Source organism: Nannospalax galili, unplaced genomic scaffold (assembly GCF_000622305.1).
Source record: "Nannospalax galili isolate Female #2095 unplaced genomic scaffold, S.galili_v1.0 scaffold9, whole genome shotgun sequence".
Taxonomy (NCBI): Eukaryota; Metazoa; Chordata; class Mammalia; order Rodentia; family Spalacidae; genus Nannospalax; species Nannospalax galili.
In genome coordinates this window covers 7968658-7984721 of record NW_008360332.1, presented here as the reverse complement: position 1 = coordinate 7984721, position 16064 = coordinate 7968658, and the positions used below count along the sequence as shown (strand labels likewise).

Sequence of the window (16064 nt, the reverse complement as noted above, 5' to 3'; positions counted from 1 at the left end):
TATGTATTCTATTTAACTTGTTTTTTATGATAAATGATTTGTTATTGTTTTAACATTAAAAGCATTTATTTTCAAGCATGCAAATTGATTAATGGTGAAAATAAAGAACAGACCTACCTCTGCGATGCCTGGTATTCGAAGACGGGCAGACTGAATATTTAACTTATCTTCTTTGAAATCTGAGGCTGTATATTGTTTTCCTTTTGGATCTTGAAGGACAATTTCTGGCTTTTGTGTTGCCCAGGTGACAACAAAGAAGGTGTCATTTCCAATGGTGCTGTCCACAGGCACTGTGCCGTTTAGCCATCCCTTCCCTGCAGCATTCAAGGCTTTACTCTCCAACTGTTCCATAAATAAAAACAAACACAGAACCATTTGTTATTATGGTGGAATTCTGAAGTTTTGTTCAGAGAAATTTTAAATTTGTTGTTAAGATTTCAATTGGGGCTGGAGAGATGGCTCAGTGGTGAAAGATCACTCCTCTTTGAGAGACCCGGGGTTCAAAGCCCAGCACCCACATGGCAGCTAACAACTGTAATTCTAGTTCCAGGAGATCCAACACCCTCTTCTGTCCCCCGTGGGCACTGCATGACATGGTTGCACTTACATACATGCAGGCATAACACACACACACACACACACACACACACACAGAAATTCCATTAAAATGGTGGTGTACGCCTTTAATCCCAGCACTTGGGAGGCAGAGGCAGGTGGATCTCTATGAGTTCAAGGCCAGCCTGGTCTACATAGTGAGTTCCAGGACAGCTGGGGCTACAGAGAGACCCTGTCTTAAAAAGACCAAAAAAAAAAAAAAATTACTGAGCACTACAGAATTTTACCAACCCAAATCATATGTAAGGAATAGAAAAATACAAGAGAAGTGGTAGCTATAAGTCATGGAGGACTCAAAATCAGTGTAGATATTTTTCTTCTATTCATCTGAAATATTTTTAGGTAGCAGTTATTTGTTATAGAAAGAATAGTTAATAATTAGGGTAATGGAGATGTATTGCAACTATAAGAAAATAAAGAATTTTTACTGACCTGGAGGGCCTGCTGAGAGATGTCACCACTTCCAGATGAGATTCCACTGAAAGCATCAATAAGGCCACTTGCATCTTTTTGGGGAGAAAAATTACGTCCTCCTAAAGAATTTTAAATGGGAATATCTTTACTTTTGTGCTGTCATTGACATATTTACTAGTCTGCCTTCATATTTCTTTAAATTATACAAAAGATGACTTTTCAAGACCATCAGTGTGGTAATGTCCCAATTATAATCCCATAGCAACTAGAACCTTGCTTAAAATAAGGGGAAATTTAAATAATTTAAATTGTTTTTAGATCAGTCATCGAAAGTAAGTTCATGCTTGTCTAAGAGCTGTGTAATGTGATAGGAATGAAATGTAAGCAGTTCTTATGAATCAATGGCATATTCTATAGTTGGATCAAAAACACACCAGATGCAATTAGATAATGACAGTTTAGAATGAAGTAAAATTGAGTAATTGAATAAATAGACAATGTAGGCATTAGGGGAGACAGATTACTTCAATGTGATGTGAGAAGTTAGGAAACAATAGATTGCAAAAGACAAATGATGTTGCAAATACGACATTAATTCCACATTTATGGAAAGATAAATAGCAGAAAGGCAAGACAGAAAATTGAAGTACTCCAGACAGAAGGTTGTGTAGTCAGGATTGGAATGTGTTAGTAGAACTGGATAGAAATAGCAAAGTTCAATAAGACTTGGTGGGAGCATGGTGGATGATGGAAAGAGGTCTCAGTAGATTATCAGGACTCTATGGAAATCATTTGCAGTCTCTAGGTTTCCATTTCTTTTCTGTAAAATAAGGCTATCTAGGTCTTTTATGTGGGATTGAACAGTATTTTGAAACTGTAATAATTTTGGACTTGAAGTGAGTTATCAAAGAGAAAGAAGCATCTAGCGGTATTGATAGAAACGAGGTGAAGAATGAAAATAGCAGATATTGAATAATTTGAGAAGCTGGTATAAAAAAAGTGGATGGAGGAAAGAAAAGAGCATATTCTGAAGGACCAGGAAGCAGCAAAGACTAATTTTAAGACAAGGAATTTTTGAGCAGCTTTACAGTTTATAAGAAATCTGGAATGGGAAAAACTATAAATTTATTATCTGTCCAGACTGTATTCCAAAGTTTTACCTGTCATAGTTTGCAGAGTCTCCAGTTCTTTGGCAGCAGAGGGTCCCAGAGCGATGGTGTGGATGATGGCACCACTTTGTTTGACCTCCTGAAAGCATAAGCTTATACTATTGTCTTCCCCATCTGTTAGTAATACGATTTCAGAACCAGAAGTACTCTGATTACTGGAAGTAATTGCCTGATAATAAAAGCCACACTATTAATTACAGAAAATCATTTCTGAATACATTAAAACTAAGAATAAACTGTTTTGTAGTCTTGGAGTAGTCTTTAGTCTTATGTCTCAAGAGTAAGCAAAAGGAAACTGCATTATCATTCCAAGCTGGGTTGGCATGTAGAAGTAAGTGTGATGTATAGGTTTTGAAAGCTGGACTCTTTAAAAAATATTTTATTTACTATTTTTATTTTATGTGTATGAGTGTATTGCCTGCACATGTGTAACTGCACCCATACTGTGCAATGCCCGTGAAAGCTGGACTCTTTAAAAAATATTTTATTTACTATTTTTATTTTATGTGCATGAGTATATTGCCTGCACATGTGTAACTGCACCCATACTGTGCAGTGCCCAGGGAACCAAACCCAGGTTCTCTGCAAGAGCAGACAGTGCTCTTAACCACTGAGCCATTTATCCAGCCCCAGCTCCATGAATTTTAAATGTCAAAATGAAGTTATGGACAGTTGTTAGCTGCCATGTTGGTGCTGGGAACCAAACCCGTGTCTCTGCAAGAGCAGACAGTGCTCTTAACCACTGAGCAATTTGTCCAGCCCCAGCTCCATGAATTTTAAATGTCAATTTAATTTGATGAACCAGGGATTTCTTACCCACAATATTAAATGTTTCTAATTTCACACTTCCACAGTTTCCTCAGTTTCATTATTTTCTCCTTAGAAATTCAGACTATCGGATGCAGAAAGCTCAGTAAGTTTATAGTATGCTCACTGATTCTTTTCCCTTCCCCTGGTGTTGTTCAGCATTTCAATATTACACCTTGGAAAACTGAACAGGGTGGATATAGCTATAAATAGATAGGCAGAGAGGCTACTTTTTTCCCTCCACAAATTATTCGTCTTGATCAGGTCATAGAATATTTTAATGAGGAACTAATGAACTTATGACCCAAAGATAAATGGGCAAAGTTAAAAGCTGTAGTAAATGGCAAATGGTAGTAATTTTAAACATGTACCTGGAATGCTTCCTTGAGTCCTCTGCAGATTGAAGTTCCACCAGAAGATTGTTGAGGCAGATGTGTGGTGATCTCTAGATAGGCAGTATCATTAATTATTCTTACTAGATTATTTTCAGTCTTAGCACTACTATCAAATGTGACCATGCCAACTAAGGATCCCATTTCAATGATTTGAATTAAGTACAGTTCTGCTGCTTGATTCATTCGAGTGAGACGAGTGACACCATCTTCACCTCTCTATAAAAGAAAGATGTGAACAACTCTGGAGTCTCTTTAGAACTTGACAGATTCATGAAGGACAAAAATCGCTTAAGAAGTGTGTATCTTGATAATAATTTGTTTGTAGATTTTAAGATTTAGCTTCTTCATTTCATTAAAAAATAGTCTTTTAAAAACCACTTATATTTGGGGCTGGAGAAATGGCTCAGTGGTTAAGAGCACTGACTGCTCTTACAGAGGACCCAGTTTGATTCCTCACACCCACATGGCGGCTACGAACCATCCTTTAACTCCAGCTCCAGGGGAATCCGAAGGCCTCTTCTGACTTCTGCAACATTACATGACACAGGCACACTCACATACATGCAGGCAATATACTCATACACATAAAATAAAAATGACAAATAAAAATTTAAAAAATCAGTTATATTTGTAATAGCCCTACCTTTTAAGCTAACAATCATATATTTCAGAACTTCTTTGAAGGAAATAAATATTTTTTCTTTTTTAAATTTATTTTTTATTTTATGTGTATGAGTGTTTTGTCTTCATGCATGTAAGTGCATGCGATGCCTGTGGAGGCCAGAAGAGGGCGTCAGATTCCCTGGAATGGAGTTATGGATTGTTGTTAGCTGCCAGGTGGGTGCTGGGAACCAAATCTGAGTCCTCTGAAAGAGCAACCAGTGCTCTAAACCACCAAGCCATCTCTCTAGGCCCTAGAATGTGTTCTTAAAATAACACTAAGTGGGTAGGTCTCCAGGATGTCCAACAATAGGGAATTGACTAAATTTTGGTATGTACATATTACATAATCATTAAAAATGTTTTCATAGAACCATGTTTAAGGTATATTATGTAAAAATCAGATTATAAAACATACAAAATATCATTATATTTTTGAAGAGAAAAGCAAGCCCATTAAGAAAAACGAAAGAATGAAGTGAAATATGTTCAATGATGGAATTATGGATAATTTTCATGTATTTATTTTCTTCCTTTTTATGAGATGAGAGCTTAGTATGTTTCCCAGGCTGGCCTAAAACTCAGAGGCACAAGTGATCTTCCTGCCTCAGCCTCCTTAGTAGCTGAGATTATAGGCATGTACCATTGCATCTGACTTTTGCTGCTGCTGTTGTTCAGTTACATTGTTTTCTAGTTAGTTAGAACTAATCATTAAGGGATAAGAATTATCAATAATATTACAACATGATTATAACCATTACTTTTATTTGACCATATTGTCTGCTAGTGGGTTTTCTATGTAAACTAGTTGTGCTGAAATTAAATAAAGCATAAATATGTGAACATTAGCTTGTTAGAACCAAAACAGGATTAAATTATATTTCTATTAAATACTTAAGAGAGTTAGAAAAAAGCTGTCTTACTGAGTTCATGCTTCCAGATTTATCAAGTACCAAGACGACTACTCGCTGCTTGGACTTGAGCAATGAAAATGTAGGATGAGGTGGCTCTTCGATTCCTGTCATGGGAGAGACTTCCTGGAAATCAGCAGACTCCTTGATTACGTCCCATGTGCTTCTGCGATTGCACATTTTGTTTTGTAGGTTTGGAGCTTCTGTATTGTGTGTTTCTTCTGTGCAAAATTCAGTCACCTGAAAAAAATCAATTACAGCATGATAATGACATAAGTTGTGAGGGCAACTATGTAGCTAGCTAGCACATTAATCTTGAACAGCTTTATCTCCTGCCATTTAAAACTAGTTCATAATGAAACATTCTGACTTCCATTTTGCATGCTTGGAGGCAAAGTGAGTGAGGCTATCAGCAGGTACGCCTAACTGTTCTAGAGGTTCTTAAACATGAACAGTGGTAGTCACCTGTGAAAAACTTAAGTTAGATTCTTGCTTTCCTTCTAAATTTTTGGAAAGTTCAAGCCTTGAAATAAGGAAGTTAACTCAATTAAGGAAATGAGAATTAAGGAGAAAGGGCTAGGATTTGTGGTAATTTTGTCTATCTCCTCAAAGTGGAGTAGAATAAGTGACCTTCTTTAATTGTCTATGTTCCACATTTTATTTTTGACCCAAAACTTGAGGACGGGTATTCCAACAACTCGAATTGTTATTAGCTCTGATGAATTTTAACATAAAACAATACTCTTGAAAATGTAATAAGAGCATAGGGAGGAAATTAGGAAATGTTTCTCTCTGAGTGGTGAATTATATCTGGTAATTCTGCCAATGGGTATTTATTACTATAGAGTCTGTGAAAATCTTCCAGGTTTTGAAAAGAGCAAGTTGGAAGAGTGTTCTCATAAACTAGCACAGCATTCAGGAAGGAAATCATCTTACAGTAAACTTATAGAAATTGTCTTTTAACAGGGTCATTTCATCATTTTAATGTCCTCTGCAGATTCAGAGGAACAAAATAATTACATTTGAATACTCTGTATATCTACATTCTAAGAGTTGGCTTTGTTTCCAATATGGCTCTGATTCAAATCTCCCAAACAGGGTTGTACTGGATGGGGGAAAAATACAGACTAAACAAAGCAGTGCTCACATCACTTCTAGCTGTTGCCCACCAAGCCTGGTCTCTTTTTCCCTGCCACTGCCACCGCTTTTGAATCAGGGCTCTTATCTGCCTGCTGCTGTGGTCTTCCCACAGAAGCCATTTTCCAACCTCCATACCACAATGGTTCACACCTCAGCCTCCTACTTTGTTTTACATGTTTTGTCCTGGTATTTCTATGCACTCACGGAACTGTTTCTCCAGAACGATTTATCTGTAAGTGTTTGTTCTTAGCTCTAACACAGTGCCTAGCCTGACACAGGAAAAAATGGGAGTTTAAGGGAAAAAAAATCAGGGAATAGGACATTCAGTATCATGTATGTCCTGGGTCTGAATTCATATTCTGAAATGTATTTAATGTATATTATGGTAAGTAGAAGTTAATTCTGTTCTGGGTAAGATCTATGTCTAAAACAGTTATTTGTCTCTGAACAGTGTCTTATGTGATTAGCTGTCCCGCATATTTCAGCTACATAGGCTTCTTCCTCGCTGCTCATGCTTCAGGTAGGCAGTGGGAGTTACCACAGACAGTCACATGCCTCAGCCATGTGTGACGTGGGATAGGCAGTCTCTGTTCTGACCATCCCAGTATGTCACATGAACCTGTGTTGTTCTAGTTTCAAATGATTAAAGTGAACTGTCCTGAATCACATGCCAAATATTTCCAGGAGGAACATCCACTTAAAACTTGAGGTAGTTTACAGGTTTTAGAAGAAAACTTCAAGCTTATAATTTCACTTGAACTTTCATCCCTATGTTCCACAACATTTAAAAATTTTATCAGAAACCATAGGGCTTTGCAAATCCTTGCCTGTGGAAGTATACGTTGCTAGTGATTTGGTATATGAACGTTTTCTTTTAATTGAGCTGTTACTTTGATTGGCTATTTTTGAATACATTCATATTTTTAAATATTTTAAAATTTGCATAAACTTTCATTAGGCAAACATAATATGTTTACATTAGGATTGGGATGCACAGCATAGGACATAACAGTAAATAGACAACCTTCACAATAGCAAAGAATATTTGAAAATTATATGTCTGGCAAGGAATTACTACTCAGAATTTATAAGGAACTCAAGGGCTCAACAGCAACCCCCCCCATAAATAACCTGATTAAAAGTGGTTGGATGATCTAAATAGACATTTCTTGAGAAAAGACTTGTAAATGACTTAAAGGAGTATGAAAAAAAATGTTCAGTACCACTAATTGTCAAGGAAGTGCAAATTAAAGCCACAGTGAGATACCATCTCACTCCAGTTACAATGACTAATAAAAAGACAACAAGTAAATGCTGGAGAGGATGCTGGCAAAGGGGACTTTGTGTTGTTGCTGGGAATGTGGAAGAGTACAGCCTTCATTAGGGCAAACAGTATGGAGTTTCTTAAAAAAATCAAAACAAAACTAGGGGGCTGGAGAGATGGCTCAGTGGTTAAGAACACTGATTGTTTTTGCATAAGACCCGGGTTTGAATCCCAGCACCCACGTGGCAGCTAACAACTGTCTGTAACTCCAGTTCCAGGGGATCCGACAGCCTCTTCTGTCCTCCACGGGTACTGCACGACATGGGTGCACTTACCTATACACAGGCAATACACACATACACATAAAATAGAAATAATAAATAAAATATAAAAAACCAAACCAAACCAAAACTAAACTAAAAAGGGAGATACAATATGACCAAGCAATCCCCCTGCTAGATGAGTGCTATTTACAGTATCCAAAATGTAGACTCAGCCTAAGTGTCCATCAGTATATGAATGAACTAATAAAATGTGGCATATATACACATGCAATAAAATATTATTTAATTATAGCTGGACATGGTGGTGGATGCCTTTAAGCACTCAGGAGGCAGATGTAGGTGGATCTCTGTGAGATCGAGGCCAGTCTGGTCTGCATAGCAAGTTCCAGGCCAGCTGGGGCAACGGAAGACCCTGTCTCAAAAGTACCAAAATAAAATGAAACAAGTTATTCAGTAATAAAAGGAATGAAGCACTATCATTTCCCTCAACGTAAATGAGCCGAGAGGACATTGTGCTAAGTGAAATAAACTAGGCACAGAGAGCCAAATGCTGGGTTACTGTGCTCATATGTTGAAGCTGGTTACTTGCAACTGGGTATGGGAGTGGGAAGGAGGAGATCTAGGGGGGTTGGCTAACAGGTATAAAATTACTTAGAGTGCCAGAATAAGTTCTAGGGTCCCACAGCACAATAGAGTGACCATAGTTAACAACACTTTAATTATGTTTCAGAATAGTGTGATGAGACTATTTTGAATGTTCTTCCCATAGAAGGAGGATAACCTTTTAGGTGCAGAATATGCTAATTGCTCCTATTTGATCACCACACACTGTATACCTCTCTTGAAATTTCATACTGTATCTGATAAAATTTATTGTGTTTCAATTAAAATTACTAATTATGTGCCAATTACAAATAAAAAAGAATAAGAATGGGTTATCTAGGAAAATGACATCTAGATATTTTTAAAATATATTATAAATTTAAAAATTTTAAACTTATTTTGTACCTACCTTGCATCAAACATTGTGCTAATACTTTGTTTTATATTATTTCATAAACTTAATAAAGTGAAATGCATATTTTAATTCCCAGTTAAAAGATGAAGGAACTGAATTTCAGATGTAGTAGTTTTCCCTGAGTGGCAGCTTGCAAATGACAGGTTGGGTTTCAAACTGTACTAAGTCCATTTGACTCCAACACACCTGATATTGCCCATCAAACTTTATATATTTGAACCAGATACCTTAGGTCACACATTAGCTTTGTGAACTTTTGTTCTTCCATCTGTTCTGTGGAGACAGTACCATCTACATTTTCATAATATTAGCATTTCATAATTGTGTACTTTAGTGAGAAGATAATGAAAATTTAGAATGTCAGTTGAAAACTCCATTGCACATTACTTTAGAAAAGAAGTAGAAGCAACATTTGAGAGAATTAAAAATAAGATCAAAATAATTCATTCTATGACTCACTTGAGAAGAGTACAGAGCTACATCTGCAAAGACTCAGGTTAATAAGAAAGGGTAGGATAATTTCCAGACACATCCTGACATGGGCTAGAAAAACAGCCTTACTAATTGTATGAGTATTTTCTTCCCCTTTGTTAGTACACACTATCACAGTAGACAATCCAATCCAATACTTAAAAACAAAGTATTAAAATCCAATACTTAATTTTTCTCAAGAACTTCTCTATGAGTCAAGAAATAGTACTTACAGAATCAAGATTTTGCATGAACATTATGGACTCCTTGGCAGTCTGGGATTTGTCTGGGATAAATGTACATTTTGGTTCGTACAGCCCTGTCACGTTACTACGACGGCATTGCCTTGTTATACAGCTGCCTCCCTGGCAGTCACTGACTGCGTTTTTGCCAGTAATATGAGTGGAGCATCTATGATAAAAGAGTTAGGTTATTTTTGTGGTTCCAGGTATTGAATTGAGGACCTGTGCATACCAGCCAAGCACTCTCCCACACAGCTGCATCCTCAGCTAAAGTTCATTTCCCCACTTCCTTCCCTCCCCATCCCCCACCTTTTTTTTGGTAGGTTCTCACTGTGTAGCCTTGGTTGGCCTGGAACTTGCTTTGTAGACCAGGCTGGCCTTGAACATACTGAGTTTCCCCTGCCTCTGTTTCCTGAGTGCTGGGATTAAAGGCATGCACCACCATACCCAAACACACCCTCCCACTTTGAACCCAGGCAAGTCAGGAATTAAAGACCAACACCCTAAAATCTTTCCCTCAATCATTGTCCTTTGTCACATACCAAACACTGCATTTTGACAGGCGTGGGCACAATATTCCACCCTTGCTTACTATTGGTTTCAATAACAATAGTGTCTTCATCTCATACTCAATAAACATTCATTATTTGCTAATAAGATTAATTAATCTGTGGTTTTGGGCTATCAACAGTAATTTCAAACTTTCTTGGATATTATAAAGATTAAATGAGCTTAAGAGTTACAGAGGAATTTTTTTTTTTTTTTTGGTCTTTTTGAGACAGGGTTTCCCTGTAGCTCCAGCTGTCCTGGAACTCACTATGTTGACCAGGCTGGCTTTGAACTCACAGAGATCTGCCTGCCTCTGCCTCCCAAGTGCTGGGATTAAAGGCATGCACCACCACGCCCGGCAGGAATTGGTTTTTTAGTGGGGAAAGGAATGTCAAAATTATGTTTAAAATCCTCTCAAATTTCCATGTATGATATACATGATTTTAAGATTATATTATTTTGCAACTTAAATTTAAGAATCAATGAGCTAGATTGAAAGAAGAAATTAAGCAAAATGACATCAAACCATTGAGCTTCGTGATAAAGATAATTGTCAAGTCTCTGGCAGGGACTGGGGGAGTGGGGTAGGATATAGGGGAAGGATTCTAAAAGATTTCTGTTTATATGCAGAATGTCTTCCCATTTAAGCTTTATGATATTAGTTTATTTTCATAGATTTGTTAGAATTGTAAGGATAAGTGAGATGATAATATTTTTAAAGAGAGTTAGCTCTAGGATTAGCCCCAAAGTTGAACTCACATATTTATCATGTGGTAATTCTCTGTTTAGTTTTGGCTTTATACTAGGATTATTGCTAGAGGGTTAAAAAAAACCCTCAGGGCTTACGGATATGAAAGTTTATTGGGAATATAATTGGATCTAAGTTAGGGCTGGTTGATAGAAGTCTGAGAGAAGTGCACACAGGTTGGCCCAGGAGCTCTCCCCAAGGCATCTAACCTGAACTAGGAGGAGCAGAAAGCTATCTAGAGAAGAAATATTTAAATGTTGAATAGGCATTGTCTGGGCAAAGCATAGTTTTGTGGTGTGAAAGTGGGAGTGAGGTCTGGATCTGAGAGCAGCTCAGCCTTCTTGAAACTCTATAGGCAGCTCTGCAGACCAAGCAAACACCACAGAGAGGACGGGACAGGCATTGCTCTAGTACCCCTCTTCCATCACCTTTTTCTCTCAAAGGTTTATTTCCTCATGACACTGAGGAAACATCTCATGTTCTCAGTACTCTGTATATTCTAAGCACTTGCTATTTTTAAAGACTTAAACATCTTATCAGTTCATAAATAAGGTCTACTAGATCTACTCCCAGAATTGTTTTTCTTAAAAAATCAATTTTCTCCATTACCTTCTGAGAAATAAATTTTTCATCAATTTAACGGTAAAATGTATTTACCATTGAAGCTCTAGGAATTTAATTTATTTCAAAGAGGCAGATGTACCTTAAAAAAGTACCTTATGAATTGAGTAGAACAAAAAAAAGGATATAATAGTAGGTAAGAGAGAAGGGGAAGGGGGAAGAAAGCAATATCATGTCTTCTCTCATATGCAGAATTTAGTATTAAATGTATGAAGAAATAAAAGTGTAACAGTACAAAAATAAATGAGTGTGTAGGATTGAATTATAATTCTCTGATGTCTTGGGATTTAGCTATCTCATTTTTCTTCTGTCCCAATTCCTGACTGACCTTCATCCCAAAGTGGATTCACTAGAATTGATTTGATACACATTTATACCTGATAGTACAGTTCGAATATGTGATTGGTTGTATGAGCACCCAACCACTTGACGCAGCCTTTGCTAACCTATACAGAAACCTGAAGAGTCATAAGTAAAACGTTTTAAGAACAGATTTGTAATACAGTGGTACCTTGTAGCTTCAATAGTGTTCCTTGTGGACATGTAGAAGGGCCGGTCCACATTGTACTCATCGAACACTCCCCACCGGAGATGAGCCCACTCGTGGACAAAAACTCTGCCTGTGAGAGAACATTGCCACCTGTAAACTTATTTGAATGTGGTTTTCTTCTATTAAATATGTTGTTCATATCCTAATCTGAGTTGAGGAACTCTAGAAATTGGTACTTTTCATTAGCTAAAAATGTTGAAATAGGATGATGCCAGTAAATGATTAATTTCATTAGAATTGTATACACCAAGAAATAAGTTGAACACCAGACATGGTGATGGCACTTGTCTTTAATCCCAGCACTCAGGAAGCAGAGGTAGGCAGATCTCTGAGATTGAGGCCAGTCAGGTCTACATAGTGAGTTCCAGGTAGACTGGTGGGGTAACTTTTTTTTCAAAAAAAAAAAAAAAAAAAAAAAAAAAAGTAATATTAATGCTTATTTGTCTTTTCATAGAATCTTGAAAAAATTGCATTAATGATAATATATTTTCCCCCATTGGTAATAGAAAGTATAAAATAGATATTTCTACCTCTGGGTCCATATATAGACAGATTATCTGTCAATAGGAAGTTTGGAGTAAAGTGTATGTATTGTCCTTGATCCCCACATTGTCCATATTGGAGTGTGTAGGGGTCGTCTCCATATTTCAGATGAGGGTCTGCAACTATGACATCTGCCTGAAACACAGAAGAACAGTCAGATCCCAAGAAACAAAAAAATTTTAAAGTAAGAACCTGTTCATCTGCATAAAGGAAAGATATATTATTAACTAAATTTCTAACAGAGTGATCAGCAGTTACCAAAACTTCTAAATATTCTTTTTTAAGAGGCACAGAAAACAGTTTTGGAGCCAGATAAAAATACCTACATGGTCATATGTTTCTTGTTTTGGCATCAGGTACTCAGGTTTTGAAGTCCAGGTGGTTGGAATTAAAATGCTTACATTCCTGAAATAAAATCTTCCTTTGGTGGCTTGAAACAGGTAAGTAGAAGCTTCAGTTACTATTTCCTGACAAGATCAAAAATACATTGTGGTAGCAGTTTCACAGCAAAATGAGCATAAAAGTCTGTACACAAACTAGAAGTAAATCGAAGCCCTTTTCCCTTGTATAGGATAATTTTATGGTATTTCTCAAATCTGTAAAACGTGCTCCGAAGACAACTGTGTATTTACCTGTATACCCTTCCACTCAGCAGGCTAGGTTGGAGATGGAAAAGAGGGTACCGGTGAATAAAAGTGATTAGGATTGGGAGCCTGGGGGAGATCCTTGGAAAGCAAATTGGAGACAAGTGTGTCTAAACTAATGGTTCCCAGGCTGGCCTATGCAGGGAGCATGCAGACTTGAAGAAGATTGTCTTGTCCGTAGATGAATCCTTGGCTACTAGAATTCACCAGGACAGCAGAATTGCATTGCACTAGGCATGCTCAGATGGGCATGCAGAAATTGTTGAATTCTTGCTGCAACTTGGAGCGCCAGTGAATAATAAAGACGAAGCAGGTTCGTTTTCTCCTCACAGTATTGCTTCTGTTAGCCTGGAGGAGATTGTAAAAGCCCTTCTGGGAAAAGATGCGCAAGAGAATACTATCAATCAAAATGGCTGCACTCCCCTCTATTATGAGGCTTGGAGAAACAAGCATGAAGCTGCTGTCACGTTGCAAGAAGGCAGGGCTGATCCCCATGCTAAGGACATTATGAGGCTCCAGCAATGCACCAGACAGTAGGTGTACCTGAAGCGCACTTGGAGATGATTCATACTCTGCTGTCCTACAGAACATCCACAAACATCCAAGACCCTGGGGGTACCACTCCTCTACACTTAGCCTATGATGAGGACAGTGTGGAAGAAGCAAAATTGTTTAGTGACCCAAGAAGCAAGTATTTACATTGAGAATAAGAAGAAAAGACATTCCGGCAAGTGGCCAAAGGTGGCTTGGCTTTATCAAATACTCAGGGGAATGGTGGAAAATGAAGCAACTTGGATTTACTCTTTATATGTTTTGTTGTCCCTAGTGTTCTGGAAACTAAGTGGTGTCACAGGGATTGTGTATGAATGACAGTTTTCTCACCTTCACAATCTTATGAACATGCTATATCGTTCCTGCTGAAGTAGTTCTAAGCTTATAACCCACCTTCCAAACTGTTGTGATTGTTCTGTGGTCATTTATTTTTCTTTATTGAATCTTGGTTAATTTTGTAAGTGGTCCTGTGGCTGTTGGGAGTCTTCAGCACCCTCCCATGAACTTTTGTTCCCCTGTCGAACAGAACAAGTCCAGGAGCAATAGGCAATTTGTTCTGTTAGATAGTTTGGATGGATTCTCTGTATTCCTCTGTGTAGTTGAAAACAAATCATAACCTATTTTTCAAGCCAAATATTTCTATTTTTTCAATGAGGTTAATTTATTTTTGCTACAGGTTAATTTATTTTTATTATATTTTAATGGATAGGTCTTAAAAAATGAAAAACAATATCCCATGTATCATTTTGACCTGTCATTTCCTGTCATTTTCCTCCAAAATAAGATGTGTCATTAAAAAAAAGAAATTAGCATCTATATTGACTAACCTTTTATTGGAAAGAATGTCAAACTTATTAAGGTGATATGTAACAAAAATATATTTTGATTTGTATTTCAGGAACTATAAAAATAAAATGTTGAAAGAACAAAAAAAATGGGATCTTGTTGTAAGTTGCTTACTTAATGAATTTGCTTAAAATTGGATTATTTACATAAATTGGGAGTTTGAAATTTGATATGTTGTTATACTAATTTTGTTTAGGAAATAATTTAAAGAAATCTAGCAAGAAGGTACTGAACATCAAATATAATGAAAAGTTTTACCAATTGGTAATAATAAAAATATATGGAATTAATTGGTTTCAATTTTGCAATTTATTGTATGACTCTACAAATAGCTCAATTTCTGTCTTTAGGTAAGAGTGAAAATCCTTGCTCCTAATCATCTCATAATAATATGGAGAGGATCAAGAATATAGGGTATATTAAAATGCTATTTACATAATACATTTATTGTACTGATACAAACAAAACTAAATCAACTTCAAAAATGTGGTATTTTTTTTAATAAGATGTGTAGATTTTTAGGGTTTTTTTTTTTTTTCAAAGTTGAGAAAGCATGAACAACTGGAAAAATGTGTAAGATAATGAATTTCCAGGACTCATATGTAGATTAGCTATTTAGGCTTTGTAAAAGTAATTTTTTAAAGATACAATGTCATTTTTCTACTTGCTCTAAAGTCTTTTTTATCTTCACTAGTTAATAATTTATTGAGAAATTGACATACTAATATATAATAAAAATATACAACTAAGCAGATTTTAATCTTGGCAGTGTAGTTAAAAATATGAGGCTAATAACATTTCTTCTTACCTTGATGCTTTGGATGAGCTTTTCGTCTTCTGGTACACTGGGGTTAATTGCAATGACCATGCCCTCATATCCATTGTTATTCAGATTTACCATTGAGCTTCTCACCCCCTGCAAGAGATGCAGGGTTAAGAACAGAGTAGCCTTCAGACCTAGCATCGTGTTTGTTTGCACACACTGCGGTGACGATAATGGCCATGTAAGGAGGGTATTTATGTGTCTGCTTGACTCAGGAATTTGAATCAAGACCAAAATATTTGCATACATTTGATGCAGCAAAATTCTAGTATTTCTCAGTGACCTTCCGTATTGCATTTATTCTAAAGACCTAGCTGTTAAATGGCAATGGGGATTATGGTAAATGCAGTCATTATCATTTCCAGGACAGCTAAGGCAAGAAGCACTCATTGAAATGACCTGTTGTTTGGCTTGTCTGTGTAGTCATCCTCATAGTTGTGGGTAGTTATCATCGTCATTGTCATCACCGTCACCATCATCATCAAATAGCACTAGGGAGGGAAGTCCTCAGGATCTGTTTCTAGAGAGAGGTGAGCAACTGAGAAAAAACAGCACCAGGAAAGAGCAGGTGAAAAGGCTTATGTTAAAAAGCAAACATCAAAGAAGGGCTGAAGGGGAGTGGCAGTGAATTATGATTTATATCCTTTCTTGAGATGGGAATGATAATAGCACAATGGTTCAAAACACTGCGGAACAAGGGAAAAACTTTCTTTTATTACCTTCCGTGATAGCTACTTGTTTGTTTCAGTTTTCAAATGGTATTGAATGTTTCAAGTCCTTTTGTAACTTGAGAACTTA

At 36.8% G+C, this 16064-nt stretch overlaps 1 protein-coding gene and 1 pseudogene across 1 annotated transcript in view; one reads left to right on the top strand and one right to left on the bottom strand.

The window, feature by feature from the left end:
• The window catches only part of LOC103728115 (calcium-activated chloride channel regulator 1-like), a 19909-nt gene extending 4502 nt beyond the window's left edge, over positions 1-15407 (bottom strand). Inside the window, exons 1-10 of the mRNA XM_029560305.1 lie at positions 15252-15407; positions 12728-12868; positions 12389-12536; positions 11820-11928; positions 9382-9559; positions 4984-5211; positions 3377-3616; positions 2190-2367; positions 1048-1148; positions 85-342 (exon numbers count right to left, since the gene is read on the bottom strand). Coding sequence (XP_029416165.1) covers positions 85-342; positions 1048-1148; positions 2190-2367; positions 3377-3616; positions 4984-5211; positions 9382-9559; positions 11820-11928; positions 12389-12536; positions 12728-12868; positions 15252-15407 — 1737 coding nt within the window. The remainder of the gene's footprint in view (positions 1-84; positions 343-1047; positions 1149-2189; positions 2368-3376; positions 3617-4983; positions 5212-9381; positions 9560-11819; positions 11929-12388; positions 12537-12727; positions 12869-15251) is intronic.
• Positions 12982-13830, top strand: LOC103728120 (annotated as a pseudogene).
• Positions 15408-16064: the final 657 nt, after the last annotated feature.